At 53.8% G+C, this 26,128-nt stretch overlaps 3 protein-coding genes across 4 annotated transcripts in view; 1 reads left to right on the top strand and 2 right to left on the bottom strand.

The window, feature by feature from the left end:
• NOP2 (NOP2 nucleolar protein) overlaps positions 1 to 26,128 on the bottom strand; it is a 96,781-nt gene that overhangs the window by 59,227 nt on the left and 11,426 nt on the right. The window lies entirely within an intron of this gene.
• On the top strand, positions 38 to 4,569 carry LOC115343886 (protein Wnt-4a-like). The gene is made up of 5 exons (XM_030020458.2): positions 38 to 1,337; positions 1,692 to 1,930; positions 2,386 to 2,517; positions 2,676 to 2,818; positions 3,495 to 4,569. Exons 1-5 carry the CDS (start codon positions 1,273 to 1,275, stop codon positions 3,960 to 3,962), a joined length of 1,047 nt encoding a protein of 348 aa, XP_029876318.1. The 5' UTR covers positions 38 to 1,272; the 3' UTR covers positions 3,963 to 4,569.
• Positions 4,563 to 20,647, bottom strand: LOC115343923 (acrosin binding protein). Its single transcript, XM_041124959.1, has 11 exons — positions 20,558 to 20,647; positions 18,987 to 19,199; positions 15,495 to 15,589; positions 15,280 to 15,388; positions 14,762 to 15,159; positions 13,837 to 14,246; positions 6,439 to 6,571; positions 6,036 to 6,215; positions 5,774 to 5,929; positions 5,615 to 5,701; positions 4,563 to 5,072 (listed from the first exon to the last, which is right to left on the bottom strand). The coding sequence occupies exons 1-11, from the start codon at positions 20,562 to 20,564 to the stop codon at positions 4,959 to 4,961; spliced, it is 1,902 nt and encodes a 633-aa protein (XP_040980893.1). The 5' UTR covers positions 20,565 to 20,647; the 3' UTR covers positions 4,563 to 4,958.

Raw genomic sequence — 26,128 nt, 5'->3', positions numbered from 1 at the left:
CCAACAGAACGAGGGATGCGGGTAGCTGGGAAGGGAAGGAGAAGGGTGGAAAGCGTGCTACAACGGAGGGGCTGCTCAGGTTTGAAAGGACGATTGATAAAGCCCAATATTCTTCAGCTCGCTCTGTGCAGGGAAATGTGGAAGAGCACAGCAAAGGGGTGAATCCACATGCGGGGCCGTGGTGGAAGAACCATAGCAGGGCCAGGGCAGCCGTATGTCACTTTCCGAATGATTCAGACAGGAGAAGCAGAAACTTCCAGGCTGCGTGAGAAGTTTCACCTTCCAGGGCAGTGGGGACAGCTGACACTTCCCAGGCCTGCTGGGGGAACGGCAGGCTTTCCTCCCAGGACATTTCAGCTCCCCAGTCGCACAACTCACATTTTCCTGGACTCCCAGGGGCTCTTAGGAAAGGGCTAGCCACTGAGAAGAGGGGCAGCCACCCCGTTATGCCTGCTTAGGAGAAGGACAAGGACTGTCCCTCTTGCCATGGGGAAGAAAATGAGGGGGCTGAAGGGAGACCTGCCAGGGAAAGAGTTAAGAGAGCCAGGGAGCAGCCGGGTTGCGTCTGTTTGCCGTAGCTATGTGGGCTGCAGGTTAGAAAAGAAGAATCTCCAGCCCGGAGGAGGCAGATGAGGGAGGGTCCTCAAGGACGGCGGCTGGGGATGAGGGAGGCGGCGGGTCTTCCCCTCTCTGCTCCCATGAGCTATCACCGCAGGGAAACTCTCCGGCTCCCCAAAGGGCTTGGTGAAAAGTGATGACGAGTTGATGGTTCTGCTTGGTGCTGCCAAGTTTTTCTTGTGTGGAAGGATCTGTTTACAGCTGACCGGGTCTTGGGCTGCTCCCTGCTGCTGAAGTGACTTGACTGGGGAAGAAGGCAACCAGATCGTCTGCTGACAGGACTGCAGAGACCGGGGGTCTGACACTGATGCTGTCCCCGGCCATGTGAGCTCGTTCCGACGGATTCCCACCCCAGAGCCCTAGTTCAGAGCTCTCCCACGATGCTGCCCCAGCTGTAGGTGGGGAACAGCACCGGCGCGGATGCCCTCACAGGGCCAACCCGGCAGGTTTCTGCGGGACACCGGGTCTCCGATGCTGGCAGGCACACCAGGGCAGCCCGTGGTCGTTGCCCAGGGCAGGGGCTACGCGTGCTTTGCAGTGCCGGACCGGAGCTGCTGGGAGAGCAACTGTCGGGCAGAGGCAGTGGGAAGTCGCAGGAGGGGATTCAGGCGGCTGCTGCGCCGTGGCTGAACGTGGAGTTTTGCCAGGGACGGGATGGAGATGGTGTGGCTGTACGTGGTGCTGGTCCCGATGCAGCACGTCCTTGCCGTGACCTGGCTGTGAGTATGTTTTGCACTTGTACTGTCTGGATCGGAAAGTCACCTGGGGTGGTGCTGCCTCCCAAGAAAACAGACAGATCTGTGAGAAAAGGGTGGAGGGGGGAACCTGGGCAACCCGAAGGCAGCACATTAGAAGGGGCATCTCTGGGAGCATGACGGGAGAGGGATGGCGAAGCTGAAGAGGCGCAGACCGGGATGGGGAGCAGGAATGTCCAATTCGGCACAGACGAGAGGCGGCACATCCCCTTCCCTGCCCTGTTTCTGCACTAAAATAAGGCTATAGAGGGCTAGCCCCCTGCAGACACGGCCCTGGCTCTAGCCCATCTGCAACTGAATCTCTCCCCTGCCCCACAGGTACCTGGCCAAACAGCCTTCTCTGCGGGCGGTCCTCCGGGACCCCAGTGGCTGCGAGGGTCTGCCGGGGCTGGTGGAAGAGCAGGTCCGCGTTTGCCGGCGGCGGGTGGGAGCCATGGATGCGGTGAAGCGAGGCGCGGAGCTGGCCGTCGAGGAGTGCCAGCACCAGTTTCAGTCTCGCCGGTGGAACTGCTCCATCCTGCAGGGGCTGCAGGTCTTCGGCCAGGTCGCCATCCAAGGTCAGCGAGGGGGAGGTGGCGCAGGCAGAGTTGGCGTGGGGGTCCCTTCAGTATGCCCACGGGGTCCCCTTGACGCATCAGCCTTTCCCGGGCTAGTGTGCAAGTGCCACACTGGGACCAGCCCAAGAGTGGCCAGTGCCTTCCTCCGCATGCTAACAAAGCTGTCAAAACAGAGCAAACTGAACCAAATGCACATGCTGCTACAAATATTAATATTCTGGCTAAACTCCTTCCTCATTTGGCCAGGCTTGGCTCTTTGGTGCCGTCTGGACCATCCTGGGTACCATCTCTGCATACCGATAGATCTTCTCCTCCACCCTGCCACCAGCCCAGCCCTTTGGAGCAGCAGCTCAAATCAAACCTTATTCTCTGAAGCTACAGTCCCTTTTTGTTGCAGGCCAGGGAAAAAGGATTTGCCTGTGCGCCCAAAACAGCCATTTCTCACCCCGCTGCAGGCACGCGGGAGTCTGCTTTCATCCACGCCATCTCCGCCGCCGGCGTTGCCTTTGCTGTCACTCACGCCTGCAGCCGTGGGGAGCTGGAGAAGTGTGGCTGTGACCGCAAGATCCGAGGAGTCAGCGCCGAAGGTGAAGGAGGAGGCCGGTGGCAGGGAGGGGATGGCAGAGGAGAAGATCCCTGGGGAAGACCCTCAGCAGGGGAGGAGACGCCTCCCTTCTCCTCAGCCCTTTGGGAGCTCCTGCCAGGGCTTCTCCTTCTTCATTTCATGGCCGCTTTCCCTCTGCAGGTTTCCAATGGTCGGGCTGCTCTGATAACCTGTCTTACGGGATTGCCTTTTCTCAAGCCTTCGTAGACAACCCTGAGAGGAGCCGCGGCATCTCCTCCAGCCGAGTGCTCATGAACCTGCACAACAATGAGGCTGGGAGGAAGGTAAGTGCAGGAACAAGGGTTGGGAAGCAAGCCCGGCTTCAGGAGCTTCTCCCTGGCTAGGCAGACCTCGGTCCAGCCCCTTTACCCTGAGGAGCAGCTCGGGGCAGCCGTGAGCTCCCGGAGGGGTCCCAGCCTCCCCTACCCACCTCTGTGCAGAGTCCCTTTCTTTACTGAGCCCAGCTGGGATTTACATCCCTTGGCCTTTTCTGCAAAGGAAATGAAATTTCCCCGTTCTGCTCTGAAGGGCTTCCCTGCCCCTCCAGTCCCTCCTTTGCAAAGACACCATCCTCTGCAGGGGCCATTGTCAGGTCTGGTCCCTTCTTTGAGCATCCTCTGGCTCTGGGCAGATCTGTTCCACTCCCCACAGCCCCGTGGGTCAGAGCAGATCCCCGTCTCTTCCCCTGCCTCAGGGATTTCTCTTACAGATGCAAGCCAGCCTGTTTCCCACAGAGTGAATCCCCTTCTGTTTCATACTGGCCTGGCTTAAAAAGACTTTTTTTGCTCCCATCCTTCCCTTCCCTTCCCTTCCCTTCCCTTCCCTTCCCTGGGGCTGATCCTATCCCCCAGCCCCACGGGAGGTGCGGGGGGGAACGGCAGCTGCTGGGGGGCCCGCAGTCGTGGAAGTTGTAGGGCAGGGTGTCCCGGGTCCGGCTGGCAGCTGCCTCCCGTTCCCCAGGCTCTCCTGTCCCACATGAAGGTGGAGTGCAAGTGCCACGGCGTGTCGGGCTCCTGCGAGGTGCGCACGTGCTGGAAGGTCATGCCTCCCTTCCGCAAGGTGGGCAACGTCCTCAAGGAAAAGTTCGAGGGGGCGACGGAGGTTCACCCCAAACAGGTCGGCTCCCGCAAGCTCCTGGTGCCCAAGAGCTCTCGCTTCAAGCCCTACACGGCTCACGACCTGGTCTACCTGATGGCCAGCCCAGACTTCTGCAACCGGGACCCCCGGCGCGGGGTCTTCGGCACCTCTGGCCGCCGGTGCAACCGGACATCCCCGGCCATGGACGGCTGCGAGCTCCTGTGCTGTGGCAGGGGCTTCGACACGGCCCAGGAGGAGGTGGTGGAGCGGTGCAGCTGCAAATTCCGCTGGTGCTGCTCCGTCAAGTGCAAGCAGTGCCGGCACCTCGTGGAGATGCACAGTTGCCGCTGAGGGGGAGCGTGCCGGGGCGGTGGGAGGCTGCCGGGGGGACTGCAAGGTCACAGGGAGAGGGCAGTCCAGGGAAAGACGCGGGGAAGCAGGGGAAGGTGTGGGGGATACGCACAGCCTGAGAAGGAGCGGAGGAGATGTGGGGTTTTGCTGCCCTGCCGGAGAGCAGCCCCTGGCTCCGGGGGTGCCATCGGCTCCTCTGTGCCCCCCACCCAGCACGCTCTCGCCAGCCTCACTGGGCTTTTTGTGGTTTGAATTGTTTTTCCGGACGGAGGGTTGGAGGACACAGGCCCAATAAACCCTTAAACTTTAGAAATAAACCAGCTGCAACGGAAAGCAGAGTGCGTACGTTAGCTCCTTCCTCACACGCTGTGTTTGGGACCTGGAGGGTACCTGGCTGTGCTCCCTCCCGTGGGATGGAAGGGGACGAGGCTGCGCTGGAGTCCCTGTGCTCAGGGGACACATGGGCTGCAGCGAGTGAGAAACACCAGGGCGCGGAGCAGGGGGGCATGGGGACCCACCTCGGACATGAGGGGGGTCACTGAGGGGTCCAATGGAACGACGGCATCAGAGAGAAGGGAGAAAATTAGCTTTGTGGGCCAAATGGGCTCTTTATACATTCAGACTCATCCTTGGGAGAACTACAGAAGGGCGAGAAGATGGCTGGGAATTTCAGACAAGGACGCTTGGGCCAGTGGCTCTAAATCCAGATTCCCAGGGCTGATGCCTTCTCTGGTGTTCAGCTGCTCCTCTGGCTGCAGAAAACGTTTTCAGGAGGAGTTCCAGCAGGTGCCACGGTGAAATGCTGCTGAGCCAGGCTCCCTTCACGCTGCCGCCAGTGCAGAGCGGGTGCTCGGAAGGTGAGATCTGGCCACGATGAGCTGGCTGGCCAGCAAGGGGTCTAGGAAGAGCTGTCCAAGTCTATCCAGGTTCTCTGCCCCACCACGAGAGCCTACTCGGGAGCCCTGTGCTTCCCGCGCACCCACCTGGTTCCGTGCATCACCCCTTGGTGAGGCTGAGGAACCTCTGACGCCAGAGCCGCACCTCCTCCTCTCCCTCCTTCTCACTCAGCACCCGGTACGTCTCGTTTCTGTGGCAGCCGCGGCGAGACACCTACAAGGAGAGACTGAGTTCCTGGGACTGATACCACTGCCCATCCTTCCCCCCCGAGGACGGAGGACTCCCATGACGGCCGGCATCTGGAGGCTGGGATGATGGGGCACCAGAAGGAAGAGGGGAGAACCAGCTGTGAAGTGGGAGGGAGGGGATGACAGCTGAACTGTGTGTTTCCTAAGACACGTGCTAGTCCTCTGTCCTGCTCTGGTGTTTTTGTTTTTTGTTACCACCCAGTAGATGCAGGGATATACAGGGATACCCCGATGGGTGAGAGGCTCCCCACAGCTCCTCTGCCTCAACGTTAGTGGCCGTCTCCGCTGTCATCTCTTACAAATCCCACCGCCTCAATTACATGCCAGCTGTGCTTGGGTCACTATCTGTCACCTCCCCACCCTGCCCCCCATAAACCACATCCAATTCTGTCCTACTGGAGGGAAAAGCAGTGGGCCAGCGAGTCCTGCAGGGACTCGGGGCTGGCTGTGGAGCGACCAGCCACGGAGGAGAAGGCTGTGTAAAGGACAGTGCGGGCTGCTCCTCACCCTCTGGTTGTAGAGGCTCTGCTGGAGACACTGGTGGCTCTTGAACATGCAGTAGTTGGGGTGCCGAAGTCCGTCTGAGTCGCATATCTGTGGAGATGGGAATGAAGGCCAGAGAAAGGAAAGGAGAAGGAGGGATGGGAGCATCCACTGGGCACCCACCTGGCTCGGGGCATCTCCATCCTGGAAGGCAGCGTACTCTGCCTTCAGCCAGAGGGTCACACGAGGGTCCTCGCAGCCGTGGGTGGCAATCCGGCTGCACCAGTACTCCATCCTCAGCCCTCTGCCATAGTACTCCGAGGTCTCCGGGGAGCTGGTCTGCAAAGGGTTGGGATAAAGAGAGCCGTGCTTCTTCCTCCCCTTCCCCACCGCCCAGTCCATCCTCCTCCTCAGAGGCCGGCAGGACACGCGGCGCGCTCGGTACCTCGTTGCCTGCAGCCCGGCGCTGGGCTGAGATCTGGGGGTTGATGTAGGCGGTGAAGCTGCCCGTCTGGCAGCGAACGCGGTCCAGGTTTCTGATGTTCAGACACTGCTCCCTCTTGAGCGAGCAGAAAGCGCAGTCAGGGCACAGGTCCACGTGATGCCGCCCAAGGCTGTCGCACACCTGGGGTGGATGCAGCGGGGACGTCAGGGGCGAAGAAGGAGACCGAGGAGCTCCCATATCCCTGGCTTGGAGCTTGGCTCCCCGGTCACCCAGCTCAGCTTCTCCCGGGAGGGAGCACCCGAAAGGACAGCGCTGACGAGCTCTGGCCGCTGGAGCATCGTGGTCAGCGCTGCAGGGAGCCCTGCACACACTGGGGATCAAAGGTGGACACCGGCATCTTTACCGAATCTCCGAACCCAAGGACTCTTTCTTCCATCTCCTTCCAGGCCTGGGTGACCACCGACGAGAGGCAGTTTCCCTCCAGTATTGCATAGCACAGGATTATCACTGCCTCGTCCTTCTTCAGGGCTAAAAGGCTGACAAAGAAAGGGACAGAGAAAGTCAAGTCTCATCTCTTGTCACAAGCTGGAGATAGACCTTTAGTTAAAAACTGAAAGGGGGAAAAAACAACCCCAAAGCATGGCAAAAAAAACCCTTCCCAAAGAGACCTTGGACTCTTGGCCAAACTGCACGGAGGAACGGGGGCATCTGCGGAGTCTGTACGTGCCGGTGTAACACGGAGGCTACGGGGTTGTGTGTGCATTCAGGAGCATGCGAGAGGGGCTGGACGAGGAGCAGAGCTTGGGGAACGGTCCCAGCGGCCCTGCAGCAGCTGCTGCCTCGTTTTGTCCACCTGAGCGCACAGCAAGGAGATGTTTGTTGGAGGTCTGCTGAGTGTTGACCATGGGGCAGCCCCATTCGCGTCTGGAGCATGTAACTTATGAAACCTCCCTCCTGCTTGAGCCCATGGATTTGACAGAAAGGGGAAAAAAACGGTAACAATGAGTTAACTGTTCATCCAAACCGACATGGGGAGCTAGAGGTAGAAAATTCAAGGACAGTGGGGTAAGGACAATAAGAATATTTTGCATCTCTTAGGAACAGTAGAAATTGTAGACATGGTACAGAACTGTTATTAGACAGCGATGGTGGCAATTATCAGCAATGATGAAGAAGAGGTAAAAATGCTCATTAAATATTTGTCTTCCGTGTCTGGAAACAAAACCAGTGATAAATAAACAAACTTTGATCTGCCAGAAATTCAGAAGAAGATAAGAGCAGCAATTGCTTATGTTAAAATGCTCTTAAAATCCATGCATGGGCTAACCGGTATGAAGTTTTCCTAAGAGTAGCTGAAACTTCTTGGAGACCTTCAGATTAGCATTAAAAAGGTAAAAAAGAGGTGGAGAACCAGGAGGAAGTTCATGAAGATGAGATTTCTTAAGGCCTGGAAAACTTTCACCTAGAGCGAGAAGCTAAAAAAGCTTTACTTAGCTGAGCAAAGACACAGCGGGTGGCCGCTCAGTCCGTCAGTATTTTTACCAAGGTGAGGATCAGCTGGAAGTCTCTCTTCGTCAGCAGGCTTTTGGTGACTAGAATTTGGGGTGAGATCCATTCAAACCAGAAATTATCTACATGTTCCTGACACGAAGGGTATTTAGCATGGGAGCAGCTGATGGGGTGGTTTCTCCGCAGCTTGGAGACTCCAAAAAGTTATCCCAGATTTCTCTTAGGAGAAGGGTTTGTAGCTCAGCCACACCATAGTGTTTTTCCCTCCAGGCTTGCCAGGCATGGCTTCACGTCCTGTGCTGAGCAGGAAAGCCAGCGTGAGTCATCGGAGCAATTGCCAGGCCTGAAGGCTAAAAGAGATCAACCTCCCCACTCTTGCGGTTACACGGCGTGTGAAGAAATCAAGCTGTAAGGACTGGTTGGTGTTCACAGATCCACGGACGCGTGAGAATCATACACCCACCGTATGTACAGGAACGCGCGGCTGCTTGGCATTGGCACTGGGTTTGGATGTGCGCTCACGTAGGACAACATGGGTGAGCGTTAGGGCTACTAATAGGAAGAAGTTTCGTGCAGCTCCTTAACAGATCCCTGGGCCCTGTCCCACACATGGATGAAGGAGCTCGCAGTGGGTCGGACACAAGTGATCCTGTGCCCAAACAGTTCACACCAACCAGCAGCAAGTGAGCACGTCAGGATCTCTGAAGGTATCTGTCTCACTTAGATACTGCAAGAGAACCTGGGAAACCTTAGTCACAGAAAACACGAGTACTAGAATTTTTTTAAAGGCATTACAGTCAAATTTGTCTTATCACAGCGCGGCAGATGCTGCTCTAGCCTGCATCAGGGCAAGCAAAGATGTTCCTTCACCACACCGCCTGTACTGCGCTGCGGACAGGCTGCTAATGGTATTCTGTGCATACAGATGTCTGAACAAATTACTGTGGTGCCGAGCCACAGCACATAACCACGTCCACTGAAAAACCGAGGACAGCTGAAAACCTGGAAGTCTACGTATTGCAAGCCTGTGGGTCTCTTACTGCAATGCACCACAGTGTCACCAACCCGGTTAGAGGTTCGTGGAGGGAAGGTCCGAGTTCAGAGAAGACGAAAGAATGTGAACTGAGGACAGCAGTGACAGACACCAACTCTTTCAGGCAAAGCTGGAAAGAATTAAAATGTGCCAGTAAAAAAAAGAAACAAAGCCCACCTACCCTGCAGAAAGCACTTCCAGAAGCTGTAAGATCCCTCATGTCCACTCCTCCATCCCATGGCTCCACATGATCCTTTTTATTTGGGTTTTTTTTTTTGTTTCCTCTGTAAACATTCAGACCATTTAGGATACCAAGAACAGGAAATTTTAAATTTAGAGCAAAAAGTCTGTGCTCATCCCACTCGAAAATCTTCTCTAAGGTTGTTTGATTCAACCCTCTAGCATTTTTCTGTGACTGGGAGCTGGACACCGCTGAGAGAAGAACCCGTGACAGCCCCCAAGGCACACCTAGCGTTTATCTTCCGTAAAGGATTGCTTTTTGTGTGGGGATTACCTAACACGGACGATTTCTCTCTTAAGCAGTTCTAGCCCAGGAGAACAAGTGTTCGGTCCACTTTGCTGACAAATCTGTGGCAGCCGAAGGGAGTTCTTGTCACCGCTCAGATGTTTGACTGCTTAGGCACAGTTGGATCTTTGCCTTCAAGAGTTGGTAAACTGGCTAGGTCACCCTGATGGGACTCACAGATTTCAATTAATGACCCTGATATTATTCTCCAAACTTATCTGAAAAAATTTATCCACAAATATGTCATTGTTGGCTAGTGTTCCACTACTTGCTTGTTATTCCAGTGGCACATTGTGATTTGATTGCTTCTTCATCACACCAGGATGATCAAGCCAGTAAAGTGAGAGGCACATTAACAGTAATTAAAAATGATATGAATAGCTCTGGTGTTTTCATCACTGAGGTAGAAAAAAGAAGAAAACTGTCCAGCTTGCTGTACTTTTTTAAAAATAGCAAATAAATAACAACCTGAGGCTTAGAAAGCAACTGCTAATAAATGGGTTTAACAGCCTTTGCTTTCTCCAACACATGTACTGGTCCAACAAGTGCAGCCTGAACAAGATGCAAATAGAGGATTACAGGCAAAAAAGGCAGTAAAAGGGAACTTTTCTAAAAAGAGTGCTTTCATAAGTAGCGATAAAACATCTGCTGAGTGTTAATGACCTACTTGTTCAGAGCAGACACAAAGTCAGGTGTGGGCAGGAGCCTCTGCAGCACCACAAACTTCAGAATTGTAGACCACGTTAGATACGATCGGCTCATGCGGATCAAAAAGACCTCGCATCCCTGCGCACCACCTACCAAGGCTTTGCTGTCGGCCGCGTGTGCAGATGTCCCTGGCATCCGCTCGCTCGCCCAGGAAACCACCAGTTGTGCCATCAGCCTGAGGTTACCAAGAAATTCTCTCGCGCGCTCTGCCACATTCATTTCCTCCTCTATCGCTGCTCTCCATCTCTGCTGTGGGGCTTTCTGGCCTCCCAGCTGCAAATGTATGACTCGGTTTACCACCTCTGGGGAAGATACACTTACATCATCCCCGAGGGACAGCTAGAGCCTGAAAGCGGCTGAGAAGTGTCAGGGGAACGGGTCCCATCCTGCACCACCGGAGCCAGGGATGGGTCCTGGGCTGCTCCCTCGCTCGCGGGCACCTGCAGTCCGCCATGCCGCGTCCCTGGTTCCTCTCCCAGTGATTCCCAGCGTCCTGGCACCGCTCTTTGGTGCATCCAGCCACTCTCCCGCTGCTGCTGCCTTACGGCAGTGCTTGGGCTTTGTGTCCCGTCACGGAGGTGTTACAGGGAAATGGTAACGGCACTGGTGCTGGGCCCCTGCACTCGCTGACACGCTGCTGAGCTGTCTGTGGGCGTGCAGAAGTTTCACCGTGCACCAGGGAAAGTGATAGGTCTGTCTAAAGCGATTTCCTGATGCAAATCCCTCCCCCTGCACGTTAATGTCCTAACCGCTGCCCTGGAAAAAAGCCTAACAGGTACTGGGAGGCAATGTTTCAAAGGGAATGTGAAAAAATACAATTAAGAAGAATCTGTGGGCCAAGATCAGTAATTGCTCAAAGGCAAAAGGAGAAAACTTCAGATAAAAGCCTATCTTGCTTTATCATCTCAAGACATGGAGCGACACACATAGAGCCTACTCCAGTGGTATCTCTGAAGTTAACAACATCCACCTCTCCCTCGACGTAAGGACGAGGATTTGGGCCATTAACTTTCAGCTGCTGAACCTCCCAGATATTGGCTGGCTGTGTGAGGTGGAGTGAATACCTGAGGCAAGCAGAAAGCAAGATAAGGAGCAAACAGCAGCTTTCCAGCACTTTGTAACTTCTGATTTAGGGCGGTTGCCGCAGGAAACTAAAACCACTAAGGGAAAAGCCACTCTTAACAGCCTCAGAAAGAACAAGTGATCTCAGCCCAGCAGCTAAGCACCACGCAGCCACTCGCTCACTCCCCGCCCACCCAGCGGGATGGGGAAGTGAATCGGAAAAAAAACCCCTTATGGATTGAGATAAGAAAGGTTTAATAACTAAAGTAAAATAAATTATAGCAATAATAATAAAAAATATAATAATAATAATTGTAATGAAAAGGAATATAACAAAAAAAAAGAGAGAGAAATAAACCCCAAGAAAAGACAAGTGATGCTCAGTATGATTGCTCACCACCCGCTGACCGATACCCAAGCAGCGATCTGCCCCTCCCGGCCAATTCCCTCCCAGTTTATATACTGAGCATGACGTTCTATGGCATGGAATATCCCTTTGGCTAGTTCGGGTCAGCTGTGCTGGCCATGCTCCCTCCCAGCTTCTTGTGCCCCTGCTTGTTGGCAGAGCACGCGGAACTGAAAAATCCTTAGCCTGGGATAAGCACTACTTAGCAACAACTAAAACATCAGTGTGTTACCAACATTATTCTCACACTAAATCCAAAACACACTGTGCCAGCTACTAAGAAGAAAATTAACTGTATCCCAGCCAAAACCAGGACAGTGTGCCGAGAAGGCAGGCAGGCTGGCTAGGTACCTGCACAGATCAAACCCAGCGGGTAACCCAAGGCAGGAGCTATTGGGAGAACGAGAACCTAACACCTGCCCAAGGGCTCGGGGGGCACAGACGGTGCGAAAAACTGTATTTTGTAAATATATCTCTCCTGCTGACCCGCATGATATTGCAGCCTTTTACCTCTGCCCCCCTGGGACACTGAAAGACCCCTGCTTTGAGAGTCCCAAAAGTCTGGGAGCATGTGAACTTCTAGCCTGGTGGCAAGAAGACAACCTGCCTTGTCACGGCTCCCCTTTCACAGCTAGCCGCGCACGGTAGCGATACGGAGACACTAAATTGGGTCCTGGCCTCACTGAAAGTCCAAAAGATACCTCTACATAACCGCCAAGTGACAGCTAGTTCCTGAAAGCAGCTGAGAAATGTCAGGGGAGCGAGTCCCATCCCGCACCACCAGACACAGGGTAAAAAAGGTAACTACGAAGGGGTAGTGAGAATTCAAAGAGAGTTTGGTTTTTTTTTTTCTGGGGACAGTATTTTTAACAAAGGGCCTGATCTTAAAATTAAAGCTGCTGGTGATGAAGGACGTAAGCACCACGAGGACTGTTTGGAGGAGTAAAGCAGGAGGAGGAGGGTGCAGCCACTGGGAGGGCTCAGCTCAGCCTTGCTGGGAAGCTGGGCTCGTGTGAACCACGAGCATCCGCGCGCGAATACCGACGGGATGGGATCTGTATCCGGGATAGCCGTGACGCTGAAAGGGGCGTAGGGGTCACAGCGGACAAACAACGCAACAGCGGGAAGCCCTGGGAAAAAGGGCAAATGCAATTCTCGTGTGCAAACAGAAGAGCAGGGAAGGGAAGGGAGGTTGACCTCCTTCTGTGTACCCAACTGCTGAAGCCCATCGCTGAATGGTGCACGCAGAGCTGGAGCGTGTGGATGTTTTAAAGGGACACTGAAAATTGCCACAGAAAATGAGAGTTGTGCAGGCTTTATAATGTAAGAGCTACAGAGCTCTCTTTAGCTTATTGCGAGACTGAATCGTGGTATATAGGTAACTTAGAGAAGAAGAAACACTGGGAAATAGATGGCTCTTCAATCATGGGGCAGAAAGCACAATAAGGACTAAAAATTGAAAATAAGTGCAATAAGAGACATTTCCCCCCCCCCCCCCCATAATGATTCACTGCTGGCAGAAATACCACAAAAGCGTGCTGCAAATTCTTCACCTTGTTCTATTACTACCTTTGCCCTGTCTCTCTCTAAAGGTCACAGCTAGCTTCGTCAGGTACTATGGAAGCTGGTAGAGCTGCCACAAGCAGGGGTGAGCGAGAAGGGATGGCTGTCCCGCTGGACATAAGACCTAGGGAAGACACGCAGCTCTGGATTCCGTGCCCATCACGACCGCGTGCACCTTGTGTTAAACCAGACGCTGAACGGTACCTGTGCACACCGACCAGTCCCACCCAGCACGGCTCCTCTTGCTGGAATGGAAATGCCTCAAAGCATTTTGCCCCTCATGTTCTGAAGTCCCTTGGAGGGGAGGCGGGATGTGGCGAGCAGCAAAGCTGACAGGCGCGGTCTATCTCGCCTTTTTATCCTCACTTCAGTTTAAGCTTTGCTTAGCGTGATTGATGGGGCTCGGCTGCCAGGTTACAGGCACAGAGTCAGCATTAGTGTCTTTGAGAAACTCTGCAGCAGAATAGCGAGTGTCATCTGCAATCGCAGCAGTCCCTCAATAATCCCAATATAACTAAATCAGAGCAAGGCTCAATTTCAGAGGCAGGGAAAACGAATATATTCTCAATGAAACAGAATTTTGCCTTAGCGTACATACACCAGGAAAAATTTGCCAGGCAGTAAAAGCCTCCTACAATATTAGGAAGGAGGATGACATAAGTTACAGCCTTGCAAGAGAACAGTTATAGCTTTTAACAACATGATGCAATTCATTTTTACGTGCAGAAGTGGGATCTCTGGCTCAACTGTATAGTACGCAGTGTTTTTGATAGAAACCACAGATGTGCAATCATGCACAAAACCTGTGCGCTTACAAGAACATCACTAGCCAGCAACAGAGCGAAGCCAAAATGACTTCTCCGTGAAAACCGCATCTAGACAGCATATTTTTTGCTCTTGGCAAGCAAAATAATCTTCGCATCTCAGTCAAAGCAAGTGGTCCCCAGTCACAAAGTCCTAAAGGACCAAAAAGCAGGTTTGAGTGAAAACACACCATCCTTTTGCAGGTCTATTTCTGTTTGGGCTCACCAGCCCCAGCTGCCTGAGGACAGAGGTGAATGGATCCTGGCAGATCGGCTGAGAAGAGCTCAAGATGCTCGGCAAGCCCCTAAAGCATCCCCAGGCCAGAGGAACTAAGAAGGGCGTGTAAAAGGATTGCGGCAAGCTGGCCTGTCGCGGGGCCCTGTGCTGAACGGGCACGCAGCTGCTTTCAAAGCCCGAACGGGGAACCGCAACCCCCTGGGAAGAGCAATGCACGGATCCGGAGTGCAGAGAGGTGCACGTGCTCGAGGAGACGTAGTGGTCCAGCAGGGCCGGGAGCAAGGCTCTGCGCTCCCGGCTCTGTTTCCTAGCCCAGGGCTGCTTTTGCGCTGCCTGGGTGAGGTTGGAGCATTCCTCGGAGCGCTCCTCAGGTCAGACTATTTTAAGACACATCTGCTTCACGTTGCATGCGGAGAGGCGAGGAGCACGGCGGGACACACGTTTACCCCGGCGTCCCAGGGACCCGTGTTCTCAAGGAAGCTATTTCTGCAGGTCATCCAGATTCCTGGGAGACGCGAGGTGGGAGGAGGATGAGTGGAGAGGTGACGGCACACCGCAGATGGCCGCGGCGTGGGGATACACGTGCGCGGGATAAAGCCCTGCCTACAGCTAAAGCCCAGCCTCAATGCACTTTGCTCAGGACACAGGGACAGTAACATCGTCAGGCGCTAGCGGTGCTGGGTCACCCTCTCCCTGCTCACTCTGTGCCGGGCCGGGGGGTGCCTGAGGGGCTCCCCAGGTACATTCCTGCTCCGTACGGGACGGCTTGCTCCAGAAAGCCTGCCTGCACTCGCCAGCCGCTCGGGGCAGGGACACGAATGCCACGGGGCTACCAGCCGGTGCGCGCGAGGACAGCCCTGCACCGGTCCTCCCCTCACCTGCCGGGGGGGGGCCGTATCCTGCACCCCCTCCTCGGCGCTCCCCGGGTCTGACTTGCCGCCGGAGTCCGGAGAAGAGCCCTCGGACGTCTCCAAGGAGAGGGCCAAGCGGATCAGCCGCCAGACGCCGTTCCGCAGGCGTTGCTCCCAGGTTTGCTCCTCCTGGGCAGGGAATCCCAGCCTGGGAGGAGAGGAGGCAGGGGCAGCCGGCACCGGCAGGGTCGGTGGGAGCGCAGGCAGCCCCCGGCCCCGCGGGGGTCTCGGCACCCCCGGGGTGGGCAGGGGGAGACGCTTCGGCACCGGTTTCTGACCCGACAGCGCGTAGGAGTACTTCAGGAGAGCATCCACGTTGGCGCGCAGCAGGGCATCGGCGGGCAGGAGAGAAGCCTGCCCCGGAGCTGGGGAGAGAGTGGGACGGGGGGGCTGAGGCCAGCCAGAAAGCTGCTGGGGGGGGACGAGTAGCTACGGGAGATCAGCAGGCAAGCAGGGGCACCCAGCGCAGCCCGGTGCAGCCGTACCTTCTTCCTTAGGGGAGCTTTTGCCCCTTGTCCAGAAGACCACGACGCGGGGCCGCTCCGTCGGGAGGAGAAGGTTTTTCGGAGGAGACGAGCTCGGGCACGGGATTCGCTGAGCAGAGGAGAGAGGGAGAAACATGAGTCCCGCTGTGTTACCTTCCCTTCCATCTCCCAAGAGATACTTCCCCCGCCTCCCTGTCCCAAATCCTGCTCCCCACCTTGGTGTAGAACTGGCGTTTGAAGCAGCGGTACTGGGCGAACTGGCAGAAGGTCTGAAACCACGGTGCCTCTGGGAAGTCAGAGCAGACTGGCCCTGGAGAGGGGTGAGGGAGAGATGCAGGATGGGGCCAGGCCGCAAGTTTTGGCATCTGCCCCCTTGGCCCGGGTGCAACAAGAGTCGGGGACCTCTCCGATGGCTGTTTTCAGAGCGGCTTGTGGTTGAAGGGAAAGTCAAAGCCGTCTGTCCCCAAGTGGAGATCACAGCCTTGTGCTGTTACAGCTCCCGATCTCAGGCGCCACATGTACTTTCCCTCCAAACCACCCAGGGTTTCAGTTCATTCTTCTGCCCCTTTTCACACAGTTATCTTCCCTTTTAAAGAGACTCAAACTTCTGGTTTCTAGGATGTGATGAGGACTCTGTTATTAGTCCTTGAAGGGTTTAAAAAAAAAAAGTGACGTGGTGGGTTAAAAAGATGACCAGACCGGGCCTGGGAACACCAGAGGAGACAACCTCTTCAGGGCAAAATAGTTGGACGTTGATTCCAGCCGTGCAGGGGGTGGAGGAAAGTCCACAGGGCTGAGATGCTGCCGGCAAAGCCTGTGCCCGCACGCACGTGCACCACAGTCTTGACCAGCGCTGCCGACACTACTGGCTCAAACGCTGCAGCTCCTCCCGCAGCGATCGCAGGGTAGCCAAAGCCATGCAGGAAAGCCAAAAACCCTGGGAGATCTGGGGAGAGGGGTAATCTCGTGCTCCCTCTGCTCTATGAGTGCCTGGCCCAGCTAGCACAGCCAGCTCTTTGCGCACACCAAACCGGTCAAGCGCTGGCTGAGACGGAGGGGGTTAGCAGTGAAGTCGCACTGCTCTCCTGTTGGTTGCTTGTACACCACCTTTTACACTGTACGCGCTTATTCTCTTGTGCTGAGCACGTGGATTCACCAGCGAAATTAGAATTTCAGATATCTACCAGGATCCCAGCCCAGAAAAATGCCCAACTTACAGGGAACACGCCGGATCCCCGCCCTGTCCTTTGGTGATGCCCTGTGAAATCCCTCCAGAACGTGGGGGACGGACTCGGCCAGCGCAGCGCCCGTGCTCGCAGACCGGGAGCTGCAGAGTTACACTCCATCGCGCAGCCACTACTCGCAAAGGAGCGTTGCTGCCGTCGGGCAGGGGAGGAATCCCAACCGTTCGCCAACGCCAGCGTTAGCCTGGCTCTCCCGGGCCAGGTCTGGAGTATTACAGCTTGCTGTGTGCTGTCACAAACCATTCCTGTGACGATACAGAAACTTCCCATTTCGGGGTGGGGGGAGAAGAAAAGTACATTTTCATTCCAACATCTGGGAAGCGAAGGAAAACTTGGCACAGATGAAGTTTCCTGTGAGCTGTCTTTGCTGGTGTCTTGATTTTCACCACGGCTCAGCTCTCCCACAGCCTGTTGAACACCGATGGCACAGCCTGACGAGCAGCTTGCCTCCTGTAGCGCTGATCCCCGTCTCCTCTTTTCTCTCAGCTCGTCTCCCCTATGGAAATACTCGTCTTTCTTTGAGTCCTCTGACCTTCCTGCCGAGGGGGCCCCTTCCCAGCACTAGCTGCTTAGTTTAATCAATATGATCTCTCGCCTCTTTCCTCTGCTCCTCCTGCCCATGTGTCTGTTGCAAACAGCTACAGCTCCGGCTGGGTGTCGGGAAGGCATCCCTCTGGGCTTTGTGGCCAGCTCCACCCGCAGGAGCTCCCAGCATGGAGGGGGGCAGGCAATTAATTGACAATTGCATCATCACTAAAAGATGGAGCCAGCCAAGATATTTGCATACGCTCATCAGGAAGCATCCTCCTCACTCTCATCTTCCACAACAAAGAGCGTGGAAAGGCTACGTGTAGGCTTCCCTTGTTTAAAACACAAGGTAACTGCTTTCCTCAGCACCACACCTGAAGAGGCACAATTAATGCTCGTGCATATTTGGACGTAGGCAGCACTGCCATTTGTCTGTGAGGACAGTAGAGGCAAAACATGTGAGGGCACGTGCTGTGCCGCGTCCGCTCGGCCTCTCAGCCTGGCCGCAACATCTGCCAAAATAGCCCCAAAACTGGAAAAAAGGGAACATAGAGGCAAATAAAGTCTGCTGGATGGGTCTGTTGGGCAGAGGGATGGAGGAGAAGGCGGCAAAGAGGGCATCCTGCAAAACTGTCCCATCTCCTGCCGTTCCCAGGTGCTCCTGCTCTTGGCAGCTGAGCCTCCGGAGGCAGCAGCAGTGGGAGAGTGGTTGGATATGGCAGAGAGCAGTGCCAGGGCACTGGGCATCACTGGGAGAGGAACCAGGGGCAGCCCCCGGGGGCACCTAGTGCCACGGCATGGTGGACTGCAGGTGCCCGCGAGCGAGGGAGCAGCCCAGGACCCATCCCTGGGTCTGGTGATGTTGGGTGGGACCCGTTCCCCTGACACAGCTGCAGAAACAAGCAAGAAATAGTTGCCCTCAAGCTGCAGTCCAAATGAGCACAGTTGGCTGATCATTCAGTTCATTGACGTTCATAGCTAAATATAAAGACATATTTTTTTATGAGAAAATTGTTCCTATTTTTTTTCCTCTGAAGAAAAATACAACAGAAGTAGTCCCAAGTTTTTCAGCTGCACAGATATAATTATGCCACTTAAATTCTCTGATGCAGGGGTGCAGGGAAAGTATGACTGCAGAGATTTAAAGGGTGCTGTTGCTATGGCGCTTTCTGAACTGGGATGTTTCTTGGCTCCTGAAATGTTAAACACTTAAAAAAGCAGCTTATCAGCTCAAGCTTTCTTAAAGGCCCATGAGAGCCCGCGAGCCAAGTTTCTGCATTAAACCCCAGATCAAGCTGGAAGGAGCCAGTCGGGTCGTAAGATGAACCGTTAGGAAGAGATGATGAGCTTCGGCGAGCTTCAGAAAACTGTGGCCATTTTTTTTCCCCTGCCACCCCGCCAGGGGAGATGCGGAGAAAGTGAAGAGCTCAGTGAAGGGCCACCGAAGTGGCCACGGCTTTCAGCCCGTGACCCGTGGAGAGAGGCCGGGGCAGCTGTGCTTGCTCAGCTGGGCGAAGAGGAGATGGGGAGGTGAGTTGACGGCAGCCCCCAAGGACCCGAAGGAAAGCTGCAAGACGACAAAGTCAAACTCTTCTTGGTGGTGCCAGACAGCACAAGAGGGAAAAAACTGCAGATTCCTGCGTGGGAGGCTAGGGCTGGCCATTAGGAAAAGCTTTTTTTCTCCAGGAAAGCGGTGCGGCCCTGGAAGGGGTGCCCAGAGAGGCCGCAAAACCAAACTCCCTCGCACAAAGCCACGGTGCTCTAGCGCTGGGAACCGTCCCGCTCCAAGCCGACCTTTGGGCTGGAGACCCCAAAGCGACCCATCCCGCCGCCAGCCCCGCCATCCCGCGGCATTCCGGGGCGGAGGAACGGCCGGCACGGCTGCAGCCGGAGCGATGCCCGCCTCTGCCCCCGGCGCTGGGCTGGTGCCCCTACCTCCGGGGACGCGGCCGTGGTTCTCCTCGCGGTCCCGCTGCAGGACGGCGGGGCTGAGGCAGCCGAGCGCCTGGCGCAGCCGGCAGGACAGCTCTGCCTTCCAGGGGGGCCGCAGGCTGGCAAAGAAGAGCCGGTACTCGCCGTCTGACAGGGGGCTGCCCGGAGCCGGAGGCGCCGGCGGAGCGACGGAGGACGTCAGCAAGGTCAGCAGCCCTGGGGGAGAAGGCAGAGAACGGTCAACCCTCCTCAACGGGAGGCAGCGGTGGGTGGAAGCGGAGGAGCAGCTGGTGGGGCGCGGGGATGAGCTGGCCTGAGGGCTCCCTCCATCGCCCCTGGTTGCAGGGCCCTGGGGGAACCAGGAGCTCTGGGGCAAAAGGGGGAAAAAGAGTGAAAAGGCGGGGAAAAAATAAGAAGAGAAAAAAAGGGAAAAAAGAATAAAAAAGAGAAAAGAGAATAAAAAAGAGAAGAAAATAATAAAAAAAAGAAAAAAGAAAAAAGGCAAATAAGAAGAAAATAAGAAAGGATAAAGAAAAAAGAAAAAAGGAAAAAGGAAAATAAGAAGAAAATAAAAAAGGATAAAGAAAAAAGGAAAAGAAGAAAAAATAAAGAAAAATATAAAAAATTAAAAGAAGAAAAAATTAAAATTAAAAAAAGAAAAATAAGAAGAAAAAGTTCAAAAAGAAAAAGAAGAAAAAAGAAGAAAAAATGTAAAAATAGAAAAGAAAAATAAGAAAAAAGAAGAAAAAATAAAAAAGAAAAGAAGAAAAAAGAGGGAAAAAGAAAAAAGAAAAAAGAAAAAGAAGAAAAAATTTTAAAAAATTAAAAGTTGGGGGATTTTTTTGTGGGTTGAGTGACCGTTGTTTGGGCTTGGTTTGGTTTGGGGGAAGGATTTTTTTTTTTTTTTTAGTTGTTTTGGGGGTGTTTTTTTGTTTTTTTTCCCCCCCAAAACCCCAGCCTTACCCACCTGGTAGGCCCCTCTGCCCACCCCTGCGAGCCGTCCCCTCCACCACGCTGGGGGCTGTGCCCCTCCGCAGGGGACGTCCCTCCATCCCCTCCATCCCCTCCAGCTGGGCCCCCTCCTCTCCAGCCTCCCCCCCCCCCCGTGCTCAGCAGCCCCTGAGGTGGCCCCGGGGGGGGCGGTTAGTGGCCACGGGCAGGTGTCTCTCACCCATCAGGCAGGGCAACCTCGCCATGTCCGCCCCAGGCCCAGCAGGGTAGCCCCGGCGGTGGCGGAATGGGGAGGGGATGGCATCACAGTCGGGGTGCCGGGGGGGGCATGGGGGGAGCGGCGGAGGGAGCCGAAGGTGGGTGCCCCGCGAGGAAGGACGAAGCCGGGGCCATGGGAACAGGGCAGGCAGGAGGAGCGGGAGCCGACCTGGGAGCGTGTCCCCCCCGCTCCGGGACACGGCAACAACCCGCAACAGCGTTTGACGCCTTGTCAGGCTACTCCCGGGCTGAGGGTACCCCAAAAGCGGTACCTTTGGGGTACCTTGCGCCCCGAAGCGTTTTGTGCTCTTCTGCGGGGAGAAAGGGGACAAAATCTGTTCCACCCGCAGGGGATCGAGACGCACCCCACATCTCCCCGGGGAGCACCCCAGCACCGGCTTGCTTCAGGACATGGTGGGAAGCTGGTTTGATCTCTCCCGGGCAGCCGTGCCACTTTCCGAACCCCCAGCGAGTCTCGGGAGCACCAGGTGGTCGTCTTCTGCCTCTGGCACGGGCGTCCCGAGCGCCTCTCTCTGCGTGGTAAAGCCTTCCCAGGAAAAACCGGGAATGCTGCCGGCAAAAGAGGCTTTGGGACCACCAGCACGGAGGTACCCAGAGCCCCACAGGGCTGATTTTGAGGGAGACCCCCACACCCACGTGCCCGTGCCCGGTTCTTACTACAGAGACCGAAGCGGGGGGCACGGACTCAGCGACCCACGGGTGCACCCCGCGGATCGCAGCCGACGCAGCGCTTCCCACGGCTGGGCACTTTCTGACGCGAGAGGGAAAGACACGACCATAACCATCACGGGCAAGCAGCTGTCAGGGTGGTTGGAAAGAAAACGCTTGGCACAGCAGCTCCAAGAACTGCAGCCATAAGCAAAACGCAGGGTGGCATAGCGGCTTTGTGTACCCGCCGCATCACCCCACAGCCTCAGCTCGGCTGCGAAACGACACCCTTGCAGAACCGAAGCGGAGCTGCAGGCGAAGGGGACAAAGTTTTTCAACGGCGTAGCAGGACGCGGCTGAAGAGGTCGCGAATCCCGGGAGATTCGACCGGCTCTGCTGTATGCAAGCGCTGCGGAGCGCGCTGCGGATGCGCCGGCTGCGGCTGCGAGGCTGACACGTCGCCTGAGCGGCCGTACAGGCTGTCAAGGTGAAAGCTCAAATCGCTCCAGCCGTGCAGCCTGTTAAAAAGGTGTCGGGCGGCAGAACGTAGCTCTGCCAGTCCTTGCAGGAGACAAGCTGTAGTTTGCTCTAAGATGGCTTGTTGGAAGGTAAGGTTTCTGAGAAGCTTGGAGCCTGAGCATTTAACAGCACTGAATTTTAGGATTTTTTTTTGCAGCTTCTTAGAAAGATAGCGAGCAGCAGACATTTTCCAGCTAGCTCTTGCCACTCACATTAAAACAGGCAACGCTGCTGGGGCTTGCAAATTTTAGCCAATTCCTAGTCTTCCATTGAGACGCATTGAGACGCATTGCTTATTAGCTGATTTTAGACAACTCCAGGGCCTTCAGCTCCCAACTCTGTTAATCCCCTCTGCTCCCCAGTGACCGCGGAGCCCAGGCTGATTTCTGTCATCCTGACTTGAGCAGCTTCCCAGGGGAACTCAGTGCTGACCTCAGTAGCTGATGGAAATGCATGACCTAAGCAAGCACACTGACGTGGCATGTCACGCCGTGGTATTAATGTCTGGCAGGTGCTGGCTACACGGACTGCGTCTACATGTGCCAGCAAGAGATTTATGGGATATGAAAACAGGAAACAAGAGTGAACGGACCAGAATCCCCAGACATACACTGAGACCTCAAACACAAGGTAGGAGACGAAGGAGCTGTTGAAGAAGTCATCCTCGGCTGATGCTCTAGTAGCAACGCCTGTGGGAAGCTGCTGTATATTTGGAAAGAAGGCGGTTAGTGATGTGAGGACAGGTTGGCTACTTAGCACTTCTCATGCACTGTGACATACCCTGGATTTGGCTCAGGTTGTCAAAAATCCTTCAGGGAACTCTTATGGTCCGCAAGCGCGTTGAGAAGCCAGCTCGCTGCAGCCTGCACCCGGCAGGGTCGGGAGACCGAGAGCGCGGGAGACACTGCTGTGCTCTTCGGGTAGGTTTGCGCCAGGTGGTTATGGGGCACCTGTGTTGTACGTTTCCACAAAAAAGAAGTCGTCTTTGGGAAAGGGATGAGGACAGGAGGAGCAGTAGTTTGGACAGGAGGCATCAGTGCGGCAAGCTGCGGGGGGAGTCTACTCCCTGCTGCTGCATCAAGCAATTACGGTGGTCAGTAATGCGCAGCACAGGGGTGATGTTAATTCCAGTATTTTGAGTTCTGAGGGTTAACTTGGCACCTTTAAGGCTGTACCCCTGATGACGCGTTACAAGCTGTATAATTTTTGCAACGAAGCAGATTTGCAACCTTGTTTTCAGAGCCGCCGCAAAACGGCGTTTCCCACAGACGGTGTTCCTGGGCTCGGCGGGCTGACGGACGCAGCGGTAGCCCCCAGGCCCACAGCGTGCCTGACGCCAGCAGTAGGGATGCGTAACAGCAGGATAACAACTTGCTGCTGTTACAAGGAAAGGAGCTGCGTTTTCCACGTTGCTATCCGATTGCCACGTCGATTCTGAGCTTCGGAAGAGCCTGGCTGGTTTGTGAGGGACCACCCTTTGGCAGGCAAGCTCCTCTTCCAAGTTAGTCTCGTTGTTGTCTTCAACATCTCCGTTATTTCTCAGTATTTTCCGCTCTCCGTGTTCCACCACAAACATGACCAGCAAACCCGAAGACCGGCTGCCATCTGGTACTAACGGAAGAGTGGACAGCCCAGCCAAGAGGCCATCAGAGCCATTGCACAGCAGCCAAGTAGAGGTCCTCTTCCAGTTCAGCTCTACGTCGTCCACGAAGCAGAAACCACTTCGAGAGCCCAACGCTGAACACCTTCATCCCGGCAGCTATGGCCCTGTGGGGAGGGCTGTGGGTACCAGCCCGCTCAGAGCAGAGCTGAGGTCTCCACCTCCACAGACAAAAGCATTAGAGAGCGTTCTGATTTAAACCAAAATGATATGAATTGCTGACTTTAATCACAGGTTAAATAATCTTCATTCTGCAGTTGTACTTTATTTTGGTAGGTTTACTGTCACTGGCTGGGAGCTATGCGAGTATGCTGATAAATATAGACTTTACATTAAAATTGGCAGTCGTTTTAACTTGGTGGATATGTTAATCTATTCACATTTATACAAGCACTGTACAGTTATGCATTAATTCAGATACTTCATTTACATTTTATTTTGTTAGGAAGTAGTGAATGAAGCATTTTTTGCTTGTCATTTGGAAAATGGAATATTTAATTGATTGCAAAAACAGCATTTAAAGGTGGTTTCTTGAATTAATAATACAACCTAAAATGAAGTGGATTCATAAAAGCATGCTTGAATGAACTGCTCTAGTCTTTTTAGGCAGGTTTGTTTAGTGCAAGAACAATCTGATTTAACCACAAAGTTATCCCTAGTGCAAGCAGGGGCTAGGACTACAGAGCTCCAGAGGGGTCTCTTCCCACCTGAGTCTTTCTGTGGTAAGTAAATGGGTCCTTCCAATGACTGGGTCCTTCAGGCTTTCGGAACGAGGAAATCTCATGCTCTCACTTCTTTTTCTTGCTGCTTGTCAATGTGTAAAAAATACTTCCAGCCTTTTCTCCTCCCAGCCTGGTTTTCAGCTTTGAATGAGTTCTCCCTTCGATGGCAGCAACCCAAACCTCTGAAATTAAATTGTACATCTGCAAAAACAGACCGAAGTGGGCAATTTGCTGAACGCTTTTTTCACTCCAGGCTTTAGGAGCTTAGTGTTTGTCACAGGTTTGTCTGTCCTTAAGACTTGGGCAAAAATGCCTTTTTTAAACTAACACACACATTTGTTTTATGTATTCAGAAGAATAAACATAAATTAGCATAAATTAATCAAGATGTTTGACTATTTTTATAAATGAAATGCATTTTATTTGATAGAAACAGCTATATTTCTTCTGATACTGTAACTGCTAGGCAACGGAGTTGGAGAAACTTCCTTCAGTTGTCTTTGGAAAGAAAGATAGGACATTTTGTTTCTTTCTACTAGTCTTTAACGCTTTTAATGCTGCAGTCGTCCTTGCCCACTGTCGCTGCTTTAGAGCAGTCAAGGATTGCACGCTCCCCAAATGTTGTCACTCAGCTTGTCAACATCTCCACAGTTTGTCCTCCTGGTTCACGTGGCAGGGAAAAAGTAGAGCCATGGTTGATAATACAAAGGACGACGACTCAGAAACTGTCAAACCAGCCAGGTCTGCTTCGTGCAGGGCCCTCAGCCGAAGCTCGCTCAGAAGTCGGGATAATCACACTGCGTTAAACGATCTGCCGACGAGCGCTTGGTCCACGACCGGTGTGCCTTGCCCTGCTCCAGGAGACGTGACACGTTAGCATTCCTGTTGCCAGTTCGCACAAGACTGTTCACCGTAGCTGGTCGTGGTCGGGTCTCAGTCACCAAAACGTCCTGGTGTGCGTCACTTAGCCAAGTGAACGACTAGATACCCTTCGTATCCCTCCTTGCTGGGACGTGGAAGAAGTGCCACCCGTTTCTCTGTAGATGTCAAAGGGGAGCAATCCTGCTGTCATCTGTAACTACCACTTCTCGACAATGTGTATCTGCAATGAGAAACATCCTGGGAGGACCTGGTCTTATTTTCAGCCAGTATAAGCAAGTTATCTTTTGGAAATGTTTTTCTTCTCCGCTGACAACTTGAGATCTCTGGACTGATTTGGCCAGCATTCGAATTGAGCCTTCAGATCTTCGGCAACATCACCTTTCACCTGGAGCCACGCAACTGCTGCTTCTTATCCTCGCTGCTACAGAGCGTCTTGCTACCCAGCATATATCCGACCTGATTTAGGACAGACAGCAGCCCTGCTTTGAAGGGCAAGCTGAACCAGATGACCTCCAGGCGTCCCTTCCAATCGGTGTTTCCGATTCTAAGATATAGATATTTAACATGCAGTAATTGTCTCCTAAGAATTGATCCCAAATAATCTAAGTGACTATCACCGAAACACACTCTACAATTGAGCCTCAAATAGTCTGCTTAAGCACAGAAGCCTTACATGAACTCTTTGACAGACAGTAAGAGACCGTCTACCACACAGCTCTGAGGGTATAGTTAGGTAAATAATACCTTAAGAGCGCTTAATGAAAGGCTGACCGTTGCCGAGCTATGGGGCTGGCTTAATCGCTTGCTGTGTTTGTAAGAGATGAAGAAGGTCGTCCCGCCGGTGGAAGGCGACGGTCGTTCCCGGGACGGTTTCTGTGCAGGTCACACAGCAGGCGCGGTGGTGGCAGAGCCCCGGCGGCCGGAGCTTGCTGAGCGCGTCTGCTCGCTGGAAAAGGGAATCCTTTGCTGAGCAGCCTCATCGATCACGCTTGCCCAGCGAGCGAGGAGTGATGCCCGCAGCTGAGGCAATCACAGCTGGACAAGATAAACCGGTCATTTGTGTGCATGACCAATTATTATTAACAAATGGGCTGAAAGACTCTGGCAGAAGTCTTCCCTCTTGTCGTGCTGTACGGCTCCAGCTTCCCGAAATTCAGACTTGACTTTACTCATCAACTAGGTTATTTCCAGTCACTCTAAAAGGGCAATTTCTCCAGCTCCATTTTAGAAAGTGTTTATGTTGCACTTACAGCTGTGCCAGGAAATCTGCAAGCTAGCCAGTTCTTTAAAGAAGTTCATGATTACTTTAACTTAGTGTATCCCCCCTTTAAGCACTTTAATTCTAGGAGAAGTAAAATTTTCAGATCCCATTACCACTACAGTAATACAGGTAACTATTAACAGTGATCTTTACAAAAAAAAAAAAAAAAAAAAAAAAAAAAAAAGTCATTTTTGACTGACCTTTTTCTGCTACTTCCAGTCAA

Source organism: Aquila chrysaetos, chromosome 7 (genome assembly GCF_900496995.4).
Source record: "Aquila chrysaetos chrysaetos chromosome 7, bAquChr1.4, whole genome shotgun sequence".
NCBI classification, from domain to species: Eukaryota; Metazoa; Chordata; class Aves; order Accipitriformes; family Accipitridae; genus Aquila; species Aquila chrysaetos.
The sequence above is the reverse complement of the archived record's forward strand: the minus strand, read 5'-3'. Positions and strand labels throughout refer to the sequence as shown.